Source organism: Petromyzon marinus, chromosome 50, assembly GCF_048934315.1.
Source record: "Petromyzon marinus isolate PM22_M1 ecotype Great Lakes invasive population chromosome 50, UKy_Petmar_22M1.pri1.0, whole genome shotgun sequence".
NCBI lineage: Eukaryota > Metazoa > Chordata > Hyperoartia > Petromyzontiformes > Petromyzontidae > Petromyzon > Petromyzon marinus.
The window spans coordinates 502,366-515,988 of record NC_133716.1 but is presented as its reverse complement, the minus strand read 5'-3'; the positions used below and the strand labels follow the sequence as shown (position 1 = coordinate 515,988).

General features: G+C 46.3%; 1 protein-coding gene across 3 annotated transcripts in view; it reads left to right on the top strand.

Moving 5' to 3' along the window:
- The first annotated feature begins 4,491 nt into the window (after window positions 1-4,491).
- LOC116953155 (proline rich transmembrane protein 1B-like) overlaps window positions 4,492-13,623 on the top strand; it is a 33,358-nt gene continuing 24,226 nt past the window's right edge. The window contains exons 1-2 of one of the 3 annotated variants that reach the window (XM_032973060.2): window positions 4,492-4,957; window positions 9,123-9,165. In XM_032973060.2, coding sequence (XP_032828951.1) covers window positions 4,877-4,957; window positions 9,123-9,165 — 124 coding nt within the window. In that variant the 5' untranslated portion in view covers window positions 4,492-4,876. Of the gene's footprint in view, window positions 4,958-9,122; window positions 9,183-13,623 lie in introns of all 3 variants that reach the window. The other 2 variants (XM_032973061.2, XM_032973062.2) reach the window with 2 other exon arrangements.

Below are 13,623 nucleotides of genomic sequence, written 5' to 3'. Positions count from 1 at the left end.
CGTCCTTCACTGCCAGCCTGGCGGGTCACTGGCGACCCCTGGTGGCCTTTAGTGGGGCCCCTGACGATACACAGCGAATGAGAACACCACCCAACATCATCATCGTGCTGCTGTAACCCCCAATGGTTTTAAATGTGTGGCGGCCTTCATACTAACGATGTCTTATCGGTGCAAGTGGCCTCCCCTCTGAAAATGAGTGAAGAACGGACACTTGGTGGATGGGGTAATCTTCTGGGATTATTCCCTGAAATTAAAGTTGCTTGTTTGAGACAGTAGAACATAAATCCATGTGGTCCTCTCCATGGTTCTCTTTGTAAATTCCCAGCATCCATTGTTGTGTCCGTGCAATTGTCGAGAGTTTTGATCCCAGGGCAGGTAATGAATTGGTAATGATTGAAAAACTTTGCATGCTCATTGGAATGTTATTTTTCATTCCCAAATATATTTCTTCGAAAGACGCCTATCGTGCTCACCTTCACTTCGTTATGTCATAATTTCATCCCAATCTGCCTTCAAACGCTAGAATTTATAAAAGCCAATGGATACGTGTCACGGTGGCGAGAAGTTTTCTTTCTCGCCTCGAACACATCAGGTCGTGAGTTGAATCCCAAGCCTGACACCTCTATAATTCGAGTTTGCATGTTCTCCCCGTGGTCATGTGGATTTTTCTCCGGGTCTTCCGATTTTTCTCTCCACATTTCGAAACATGCATTTAGATTGTTTGGTTGCTATACATTTCTACAATAAGCCACTTAGTTGAGCTATTATTTGTGGCTAGTTCGCTTCTGACAAAGAGCTATATAGTTCAGTGGGCCTTACCTGCTAAAATTAAAAAAGGCTGGTGACAGAACGGCAGCAAAAAGTGTCAATACACATGTTAGTAAGACCACCTTGGAGACTAAGTGATGAAATCAGCTTGTACACAATAAAATATGATCCATTTGTATAGTGCAAATTCACAGTCGTATTCAACATAATCAGCCACTGTCTATCCACTGCTGGATGAAGGTCTCGGAACGCCGAAATCATTCTAAACAGTCCTGAGAAGAGTCCATATTGTACATCCTATTTGTGATGCCTGGTGGGTCGAATCCGCAGGTATTTCCAAGTACATCTGTAGTAGCCTTATTGACTACGGAGACTTGTTCTTTGGAGGCAACACGTATTTATTACAGACACTTGACTCTACAGTGGCTAATCTGATACTTGAAGAGGTAACGGCCTCACGCTAGCTCCCTGGTTCCCTCTATCCTGGTCCTCTCTTAAGAGGCTATTTGACCTGGCCCAGCTTCGGTGCAGGTCCCGATCACCGGCCTTCAGAAGGACATCGGGCCAATGGAGTTCCAGGGTCTAGCTAGTTGATCTTCTTTCTTCACTGGCTCTTCATCTTGCTTGAGTCAAACTGCCCCTCAGCTCTCCGGGTCCCTCCTTTTATACAGTTCCTCACTGAGGGGTGGGGCTGGGAGGGATCACAGCGTCCCCCACAGCCCTCCAGGGTGGTGGCCGTAGCGGACGTGTTTGTGGCTACCGCCCTACAACCGCGTGTCCCCCTCCCGAAACACCTCTACACATCTAATAAAGGTCGTTTTGCAAAGCCATTAAATTATCCTGAGTGATGCAATGGTCACGTATAAATAAGAAATAATAAAATAACATAATAGCGTACGACGTTTCGGTTGCAACACAAGCAGCCATCATCAGGTACAGAAGAGCTAAATTTACGAGAGAGGGGAAACACATAACCTCAGATGTATATACAGACACCCAAGTAGGGGGAACTAACACAGATACAACAGGAGACACAGAGAGAGAAGCATACCAGACAAACAGGGTTTAGCAAAATTTTGGAAACCATATAAAGCAACACAGATGGTCGGTCAAAACACAATTAACGCATAGTCCGGTTGATCACGCTATTTCAAATTCCTGGCTGCAGGAATTTATTTCCAAAATTTTGCTAAACCCTATTTGTCTGGTATGCTTCTCTCTCTGTGTCCCCTGTTGTATGTGTTAGTTCCCCCTACTTGGGTGTCTGTATATACATCTGAGGTTATGTTTCCCCTCTCTCGTAAATTTAGCTCTTCTGTACCTGATGATGGCTGCTTGTGTTGCAACCGAAACGTCGTACGCTATTATGTTATTTTATTATTTCTTATTTATTCGTGACTTTACAGAAAAAAACAAAGAGTAATTCCTGCAGTCACGAAAGCTTCAAATCAATTCTGATGCAATGGTCGTTTGCTGCAAATTGCACTTTCACCCCGATGCTTGTCATGGCCACAGATAAAGTTCATGGAAAGTCTGGTTGGCTACTACAGAAGAGAGTGCATGTGTCTAGTGAGCACTGTAGTATTGCATAATGCAAGAATGTCAAAGGCTTCGTTTAGTCGCAAAGTGTAGTGTAAGCATGGATTCATTAAAATGCATGCCAACTCTTGATTTAAAGCTTTCGTGGCTGCAGGAATTCAAATTCTTTGGGTCATTCGGTAAAGCCACGTATATAGAAAAAATAATAAAAATATCACGTTTCGATCGCAACACAAGCAATCGTCATCAGGTGAAAAAATAATCGATTAGATGGCTTTACCGAAATACCCACAGAATATGCATGCCAACCATTAATGTATGTAACTAGCACTGCCGATTTGCAAAATCGCATGACTATAACGGTGCATTCATGTTCAATGTTGATAGTAATTTGAACCAATTGCTCACAAGTGAAATGTGCATCACGATCCAGTGTATTGTTGTAACTTTATTTAGGCCAGCAAATTATACGCATGGATATCCAACTGTCTCACCAATGTCCTTTTTGTCCTGATTTTTTCCTAAAAAACGCAGTCAACAAGAAGCAGTGGCAATGGCAGCAATGAACTACAGCAACAACTCGTAATTTCCACACCTGCACACTGCAAGAGGACACGCAGTTTGCACACCCATTGCTTATCTCAGGCTCCGTGTCTCACTAAACGACTTGTTATCTCTCTTGCGAAAGTGCTATATCTGTTGGTGGTGTACGCACGCTCCGGGTGGCCCAAAAGTTATGGCTACCATGATAAATGCGTTGTTATTTTTCTAACTGAACCAACAAAACCCACAATCATTGATGCCATCCTGTATTACTGTCGTGGCACCAATGGTTGAGACTGTTCCCTTACAAAACCGTGCAGTAGTGGTTGTGCACGTGGCCTGTAATCGATCATTGCGGAGGCGAGGGTTGGTGGGTCACCGCACAGATGTTGTCTAACCAACCTTCCCGGGGGCGTCGAGGAGCGATAACCCTGTACTTCTGTGAATTTATTTTTTTAGCAGTGCACGGAGAGCAACGACTCATTCCCCACGGCAAAATAGTGCCGTGATTCGATTCAAGAACACGGAGAACGTAGCGGCCACGAGTTGCTTCAGAGGTAACGTGAACATCGATTCTTACCAACGTGATTCGATACACGTATCGGATAAAAGCCTACTCATCCTATGTTGGTTATGGGAACTGTTTGACTATACTTCACCACGTTGGTCAGTAGGACCTGTACATATATCACTTAGAACTGAAGTTCGGTCGGGATGGGAATTGAATTGAATAGGGCGCCACGGTGGCTAGGAGATGTTAACTCTCTCGCCTGATGTACAGGAGGTCGTGGATTCGATCCCGACCGTGACTCCTGCTGTATATTTGGAGTTTGTGTCTCTCTCATCATCACGGTGGCTAGGAGATGTTAACTCCCTTGCCTGGTGTACAGGAGGTCGTGGATTCGATCCCGACCGTGACGCCTGCTGTATATTTGGAGTTTGTGTGTGTCTCTCTCTCATCATCACGGTGGCTAGGAGATGTTAACTCCCTCGCCTGGTGTACAGGAGGTCGTGGATTCGATCCCGACCGTGGCGCCTGCTGTATATTTGGAGTTTGCGTGTCACTCTCCTCGTGACCGCGTGGATTTTTCTCCGATATTCCCCTCCACATTTAGTTACGTGCGTTTCAAGTATTTGGCTGCTCTACATTTCCACGTGATAGGCCACTCTGTTGAGCTATCATTTGTGGCCAGGTCGTTTCTGAAAAAAAGCTATATAGCTCAGTGGGCCTTACCTGGAAAAAAATAAACATCGTTTAGTTTTACGTAGTTTTAGTTTAGAATTCGTGTGGCCAGCAGGTTCCCAGCGCACTGCATGAACCGCTGGATCACCGCTCCTGCGGCAGTGATGCATTATCACCATCATAGTCCATGATCTATCCACGGCTGGATGGAGACCTCCCCAAGCGGTCGCCATATCTCATGGTCTTGCGATGCGTCAACCCGTCACGTTCCCGCACGCGAGCCGCTTCCTTGGCTTCATCTCATGAGAAGACGACGTACAACACCCGTTGGAGACGTCACTTTCATTGTGTTTGGAAAAGTGAAGAGTGAGCGGGGCAGTGAGTCGAAGCAGACCAATATTTGTTGATCTTCCTACGCCATCTGCTGACAGCTCACCAAACAAAACCATCCGATGTGTTTCGGGTTGGTACAGTACAGCGGTGTTGTTCGCTACGATGTCCGACGTTTCACGCGACAGGCTGGAAGCAGTGCCGGATTAAGCTAGTGTGGGGCCTGTAGCATATGTTATAAAGGGACCCTAAATTAAAAAAACCCACAAATATTAAAACACACATTTGTAACGTGTGCAGTAACATTGAATGCGTCACTGTCGCACGTGGCGCTGGGAGATTGGTAGACAATGGGATTGGGGGTAGCAGCCCACTCTGCCAGCTGGACCCGTGGGCCAAGCCCCGAGCCTTTTGGGGGATCCAGAGGGGGGCGTGGCCGAGGGCGGAGCCTGGCCACGCTGGGGAGGATAAAAGGCGAGCTCCGACTCACAGTCGGGGCTGCTGCCATCTGGAATGGAACTCGTTGTGGTGCCGGCGTCGTGGTCTTCGCCTCTTCAAGCTGCGGGTCTGGCAGGATGTTGGCTGTCCCGACAGGTATCTGCATTTACTGCTGCCATGGTTTGTGCAGCGGATGCGGTTTAAGGTGGGACCATGAGTAGCTTCGCGCAAAATCAAACCCCAAGGACCTTCTGGGTTGGCCCTTTCACGGCAAGGTGTAGTCCCAAGAGCACTTGCCAAGCTCATCCTGCCGCAAGCATTGCTCTGATGTTCAATCTGTGATCAGCTCTTTAGGTAGAAGATGGAGATGCGTGGATCACGCTAATTCGCGCAACTACGAACCCCACTCGGCTGCGAGGTGGTCACGGTATTACAGCAGAGCAAGTGGGGTCATGAACCCATCCGTGCGGACGTTTGAGTTTTGCTTTACCCTCACGTGGGTTTCGATTTTATTTCAAGTGCAAAACACTGTATATAAAATGGAATTGTCTAAACATCAAAATGCAGAACCCTCCTGAACAACGTGCAGACTCACTCACTTACCCCTCACCAATTTAAAACACTCACCACCACTCGGCAAACCCCTCGCTCAGCGGCACTCTAGTCCGACTCGATAAGAATCACGACCCAGGACTCGCCACCAAGAATCACGACCCATCACCAGCACTCACCACCAAGAATCACGACCCATCACCGGCACTCACCACCAAGAATCACGACCCAACACCGGCACTCACCACCAAGAATCACGACCCATCACCGGCACTCGCCACCAAGGGGCGCAGCTTACCTGGAGTGCCACAAGCCAGCGGTTATTGGTGAGATTCTGCATGTGACTTGTGCTTGTTGCATCAGACATCATCCTCAAACCTTCCTCCGTACATGGATGCTTCACGAGATAATTATTGGCAGGAACCTCCTCCTGACAAAACAGACTCGACACTCAGTGAGGCGCTCGTGGGTAAACACGTCTAGTGAGTACATCGGATTGTATCCATGGCACTCGAACTGAAACGGGCCTTGCCTCTAAGCGTCGGGTGATTCGTGTCTCTGTGTATGGGCGCAAGGGAAGTCCACTCACTCATCTCTGGTGATAGCCCCGACCGAATGGTAAACATTCCACATTCGTCTGACGGGCACCATGCACACAAATAATAAAGCAAGCACTTGATTGAACTCCCGAGTGCTTATATTTCACCAAGGGTTCCGTTTACCGACCCCAGGAGTTATGATGATTGATGATTGGACTGCCGACACTGCGGGGTGAATACGATGCAGCTGGTGATGGTGTTGTGGGAGCACCACTTAAAGTCACCGACCTCAATCTTGAGCCCGACTGGTCGACCAACTAAGCCAGCACTCTTCAACTCTATGCGATTTACACACACACCATGTCTATACTGTATGTGGTATATTATATACAGCATATATGTACTTACACATATATACTGTACCTATGTTCTTACATATGTTTGTTGAACCCTTTTCGCACCGCACGTAGCCAACCGTGCCAATCGGAATGGTGGGGTAAGGACAACTAAACACAAAAAGCAGTGCTAAAGAAATTAGTTCTCGGTGTTCAATTACGTACTCTGTATACATGTACAAATATAACAACAGATGCCATATTCCCTTACAAAGTGACGGCAACATCGCCACCACCACCACCACCACACAGTACTGTGCTTGTGCCAGGCTAGGTGCACTTTGACGCCACCCGAAGTCTCGAAGGCTTGTGGCAGGAATGAGGCCACAGGATAGACCCAGGTTCCATGTCTGGCAAATGCACCACTTGCGCTCCCCACTCTGCCACCTGAGAGAGACGACTGCCAGGTAATTGAAGCAATTGGTGGGACCCGCAAAAATCAGGTCAATAATTATTAGTTTAACACGTAGGCTTTCGCGACCAATATTATTCATAATAAAGGTTTTTGGGCTAGATCGCGTTATTTATAAATGTGTCGTAACCCTCCACCACCCGACACGGCCAATCAGCAAAAAAAGTGTCACGTTGACAAAAGACAATTAGTTCACTACTTTAGCCCACCGGTGTGTTGAAGAGTGAATCCACAACATTTACAGTTTGAGTACGACGTTTCGCTGGTAAATACATTCTGGCGAATTGCCCGATGAAGAGTTCTGGCGAATTGCCCGATGATGCAGGATGTATTTACCAGCGAAACATCGTACTCAAACTGTAAATGTTGTGGATTCACTCTTCAACACACCGGTGGGCTAAAGTAGTGAATTATTTGTCTTTTGTCAACGTGACACTTTTTTTGCTGATTGGCCGTATCGGGTGGTGGAGGGTTACGACACATTTATAAATAACGCGATCGCTGGTAAACAGAGCAGAGTTCACCTGAGCCAGTGTGTGTGTGTGAGAGACTGAATGGAAAATACCTGAGACTTTGCAATGTAGGCTATAGCACATTGTGTTCGTGTGTGTGTCAATATTTGTGCATGATGCAGCACAGTACAGGGAAGTCAATGTTATTGCTCCCGCATCATTGGTGCTATTCTTTTTCGAGAAAACTATCAACGAATATTTGTATATACAGTGAGGGGAAAAAAATATTTGATCCCCTGCTTATTTTGTACGTTTGCCCACTGACAAAGAAATGATCAGTCTATAATTTTAATGGTAGGTTTATTTGCACAGTGAGAGACAGAATAACAACAACAAAATCCAGAAGAACGCATGTCAATGTTATAAATTGATTTGCATTTTAATAAGGGAAATAAGTATTTGACCCCCTCTCAATCAGAAATATTTCTGGCTCCCAGGTGTCTTTTATACAGGTAACGAGCTGAGATTAGCAGCACACTCTTAAAGGGAGTGCTCCTACTCTCAGCTTGTTACCTGTATAAAAGGCACCTGTCCACAGACGCAATCAATCAATCAGATTCCAAACTCTCCACCATGGCCAAGACCAAAGAGCTCTCTAAGGATGTCAGGGACAAGATTGTAGACCTACACAAGGCTGGAATGGGCTACAAGACCATTGCCAAGCAGCTTGGTGAGAAGGTGACAATAGTTGGTGCGATTATTCGCAAATGGAAGAAACACAAAAGAACTGTCAATCTCCCTCGGCCTGGGGCTCCATGCAAGATCTCACCTCGTGGAGTTGCAATGATCATGAGAACGGTGAGGAATCAGCCCAGAACTACACGGGAGGATCTTGTCAATGATCTCAAGGCAGCAGGGACCATAGTCACCAAGAAAACAATTGGTAACACACTATGCCGTGAAGGACTGAAATCATGCAGCGCCCACAAGGTCCCCCTGCTCAAGAAAGCACATATACATGCCCGTCTGAAGTTTGTCAATGAACATCTGAATGATTCAGAGGACAACTGGGTGAAAGTGTCGTGGTCAGATGAGACCAAAATGGAGCTCTTTGGCATCAATCCAACTCGCCGTGTTTGGAGGAGGAATGCTGCCTATGACCCCAAGAACACCATCCCCACCGTCAAACATGGAGGTGGAAACATTATGCTTTGGGGGTGTTTTTCTGCAAAGGGGACAGGACAACTTCACCGCATCAAAGGGACGATGGACGGGGCCATGTACCGTCAAATCTTGGGTGAGAACCTCCTCCCCTCAGCCAGGGCATTGAAAATGGGTCGTGGATGGGTATTCCAGCATGACAATGATCCAAAACACACCGCCAAGGCAACAAAGGAGTGGCTCAAGAAGAAGCACATTAAGGTCCTGGAGTGGCCTAACCAGTCTCCAGACCTTAATCCCATAGAAAATCTGTGGAAGGAGCTGAAGGTTCGAGTTGCAAAACATCAGCCTCGAAACCTTAATGACTTGGAGAAGATCTGCAAAGAGGAGTGGGACAAAATCCCTCCTGAGATGTGTGCAAACCTGGTGGCCAACTACAAGAAACGTCTTACCTCTGTGATTGCCAACAAGAGTTTTGCCACCAAGTACTACGTCATGTTTTGCAGAGGGGTCAAATACTTATTTCCCTCATTAAAATGCAAAGCAATTTATAACATTTTTGACATGCGTATTTCTGGATTTTGTTGTTGTTGCTATTCTCTCTCACTGTTCAAAGAAACCTACCACTAAAATTATAGACTCATCATTTCTTTGTCAGTGGGCAAACGTACAAAATCAGCAGGGGATCAGATACTTTTTTCCCTCACTGTATATAAATGAATTTAACTTTTTCCTTTTGTTATTCTTTTGTTATTCCCCCCCCCCTTCCAATCGAATTTCCGATTTGGCTTCTGATCGTCATCTGTCAAGAGACCGGGCATCCAGTCTGCTCGCCTCTCCATTGCGGTCGGAGGTTTGGAGACTGCACCGGTACACACCATGGGGGCCCTGATGAGAATCACATTGAAACAAAACATTCGAGTGACCAATCTTTAAACGGGCATTTGATTAGTTACCTACTCGTGGCTATTGATTATAGTAATACGTTTTATACTTTTGAATAAACTCATCAGTATCAAATGTAAAATTGTAAGGTTTGTCCGGAGAAAATGAAAGCGTTCATCGTGCATAACACGTGTAAATTAGGCTTTTTAATGTATTGTTAACCTTCACAGAACCGGGGGTGAAGACACAACGTGTCCATTTTGATTTCTTCTTAAAGTAATCGTGTTTACTTGCTGATGTAATTGCGGTCACGTGGGGCACCGAGTCACCGATCCTCGACGAGTGAGGAGCAGCTAACATTTAAACGGATGTGCACGAAAAAATTAATCTAAGTATTTTTTCACACCCCTGATAATAATAATAGTAAAGAGTTGTATTTCTCAGCAGTGGCAAAATGCGTTCATTACCTACCTACAATTTGGTCCCAAAACCCTTGTATGGTATATTAGACAAGGCATGTGACCATTGATGTACGGTGGTGCTGGATCATTCTCTGCAATGGGGCACACAGTATTCCTTTATAGACTCGTCACTCATATAGCAAAGTGTCAGTCGCCACATAGGGCAGTCACTGTTCATTTCCTACAAGATGGTACCATTTTTATTGACACCGTGGGGATGATGGGCTTCACAAAGAGGGGACTTGAAAGATGGGGAGAGCTTACACCAACGTGGTGCGATTGGTGTGTTGACATCGCCCTTTGACACCACAACATACGATTTGGCACAGTGGATCGGCAATAGCTGCGATGATCCACTGCTGAATGGGGCTTCGAGCTCGCGTTGAGCGGCCTGAAATACTCGCTCAGTCCGAACATGTTCACAAAACGAGAGCTGTGTAATCGTTGGACCACATTTCCCTCTTTAAGCACCAATACATTTTCTCCCCTCTGTCGATTTTGACTCCTGTGAAAGTGACGCTCATTGGCTGATGCAAGTCTCACTGTTGGAGGGGCTCATGGCAGAAATTTGGCCAGAACATTACGTGGCCTTAAGAATGAATTACGAATCATAATACTGACTGTGGGAAAAAAGGTAATAAGCCCCACTGTGCTGTAGAATTTCTGTCAGTCTGTCAAAACCCATAACTCACAAGGATACATCACTTTTCTTATTCTACTATTGAGCATGATGGCTTTATGTTCAGGAGCTAGATGCTAATGTCGAGGTCTGCTGCTGGCCACGACGAGAGGGCTTCAGGATAGAGAGTTGGTGTCGTTTTGCTGTTCCTCGTCCACTGAAGGAGCCCAACCCATTGTGGTTTATTAGACTGTATATGGCCCAGAGTTGTCACTTATTAATGTGCATCAATAAATCCAACCCGTACTTGTTTTTAGGTTAGGGCCGCGCACTAGATTTATGCCAAAATGATTCTCGTTAACCCTCCACAACCCGACAAGATAGTCACGTTTATAAATATATTATTTATACGTGACCAGTGTAGTGATAAAATCCTCACCGATGAAGCTCCTCCTCACCGATGGCTTAAGACCTTTCACGACTGAATTCAACATCAACGTACAATGACGTTTCACTCCAGCGAGTGATGACGGGGAACCTGTGAGTGTGAAAATTCCACCACCGACGCAGCGGAGATGACCACTGCCCGATGCCTGTCGCTACCGGACTAAGTATCCATGGCGACGCCGTTCACCACCGATCCGTAGTCGCTGCTGGGATAGGCCCACGCGGTTGTTTTATGCTGAAATTCTTGTCATTCACCCTCCACCACCCAACAATCTATAGACGTATGTGGAAATTCTTTCACGCCAATGGTGCTAAAACCAGACTGTCGCATTTACGAAATGCTATTTATACGTGCCAACATGTTGCTCAGACTTTAGAATTTATTGAGGCTGGACCATCGAAGAATTCGGCTACCTATCAAATTTTGACCAACAAAACTCCTGACCGGTGTCTTCAGACTTTTCACGACTGAGTTCAACATCAAGGTAGGACGACGTTTCGCTCCCACTGCTAAGCTCGGGGGTGGAGATGAACCAACCCACTCCTCTCACCGCCGCTCAGTACGACTCCTCAATTTACCGGATGTCTGGGCATGATTCATGGATTACAAGTTACACAGTTAGGTTTTATTGCCACTAGATTTGGGCACGAGTGCATGTAACTTTTGCACCCGCAGTTATCAAAGTTCACTTCGGAAATAAGGACAGTGGATTTAAACGGGTTCTCACTCGGTTATTTAAAGAACGTAAGTGTGAATGTGTGTAGGTCGACTCAGCATCATATGAGTACCTGGTGCGGTGTGTAAACATCGCCACTGGGGAGACAAAGGCGGCCGGGCGTGGTGCTGGCCACCTATCCTCTCGTGTGCCGTGCCCATCTTCATAGGTGCTCGCTAACAACACTTGCCCCAACAGTCTGTTAAAGCTACACGGGGGATCTTTGCATTTTTCTTGAATATAATGAAAATTCTACATCATGGGACCTCCTTTGCCAGTTCTGGCAAAGGAGGTCCCATGATGTAGCTGCTCACTCCGAGCTCTCATTACTCTGATAGTGCCATTGTCTTTGAGCTGTGTTCGCCTTTTGGCGTCCTCTGGTCTAACACCGTTTGAGACAAAGAAAGCTGTCTCTGGTGTAGACAAATCAGTTTCAAAGACAATGCATATAGTATCAGAGTGTGTTTTGTTTGTTTGCATTTTAACCACAAGTATTGTGGTTAATGCAGACATGATCCCTTATAAAAAAAGGTTTCAGTTTGGTGTTTTAACATTTTTTTTGCTGTAATAGGTTTTGACCCTTTTATCTGGCACAAAAACTGACACCTTATACAAGGGGTCATGTTTGCAAAAACCACAACACAAGTAGTCAAAATGCAAACAAAAAAGACAACTCTGATCATATGCACTGTCCTTGAATTTGATTGGTCCACACCCGAGACGGCTTTTCTCAGAGCTCAGTCTTTTTTGTTGCGAGATAAAAGAGGGAAACCTGTTATCATAATGGAAATTAATGAATGTTGCTATAAAAATGTGCAGTTATATATTGAGTTAAAATACAAAACAGGCGAGTTGTGGTGCAGTCGTTAGTACTACACGCTCTGAACCCAGCAGCCAGAGTTCACTGGCCATGGTTAACGTGAGTGGCGAGTAATTGCTGAACTGGTCCCAGGGCCGGCACCCCCCACCCCCTGACCAACCCGTTCTGACCAGCGTGGTGAAGTATAGTCACACAAACCCCCAAGAACGACACAACACAGGGAGGCCCAAATGCCGCGGTGGACTGTCAACGGGCTCTCAGTTATTACCATATTACAATAAAATATAGACATTATGGATGTGGGTAATTGAAACAGTAACACATTTGTATCCGTAAGATCCAATCATGAGCTGCACGTGTGCAACTTTACGTATGTTCTTTGTCGCCACTGGACGTATGAAAGATGGAACTTCTTAGCTCAGTTGGGGCCATACCCGCACTAGTCTCACTGCCTGACTTTGTCATCTGTGAGACAACGCTGCCTTTGCGCCCTTTGCTATTTCATGTGGAAAACAAAAAGCACCGTGTGCGGCGTCTCATTCATAATCGGAAACCAACAACATCGAGAGCGCGTGCTGAAATTTCAGCAGCCGGATTTCATTTAAATTTTCCTTAGCGTGGCAATTATTGTACAAGTGGACCACTCTGAGCAAACAATGACAGACGAGAGGTGGCGTAGGCGCGCGGCTCGGGAACGTGCACACATCCCGGTCCGCCCTGGCATGCTGAGACACTGCTGCTGCTGGGTGCGCTTTGTAGCGAGCTCCTATAAACTCAACTAAAAACTAAACTATTTTTTTTTTACAGATAAGGCCCACTGAGCTATGTAGCAATTTTTTTCAGAAGCGACCTGGCCACAAACGATAGCTCAACGGAGTGGTTTATCACGTGGACATTTATAGCAGCCAAATACTCTAAATGCGTGTTGTTGATTCTCAATGTGGAGGGGGAAAAAACCGGAGGACCCGGAGAAAATATCCACGCCGACCACGGCCTCGGGGTCACAATCGAACCCACAACCTCACGTGTACCAGGCGAGGTAGTTAACATCTTGCCACCGTACGCTCGACGACGCGCTCGCAACCAGCACCGCACGCAACACAACGGAGGGGCTGGAACGGCCAGAAGTGCACCGCACTCAGCCGCCACGGTCGTGCCGGCCAGCCCATCATGTTGATCCCTGCCAGTGGTAAAGTGTGAACTCATTTTAGGATGAGTTAACCTAGAGGAAGACCAGATTCAATCCAACGAACCGATGTCAGCGCAAGATGCGGTCGCACCTTTACGCGGTGCTGACATCGATGCGTCACCTTCGAGTGTGACTGAAGCGTCTGGCGCACTGTCTCTGAATATTGCTGAGACT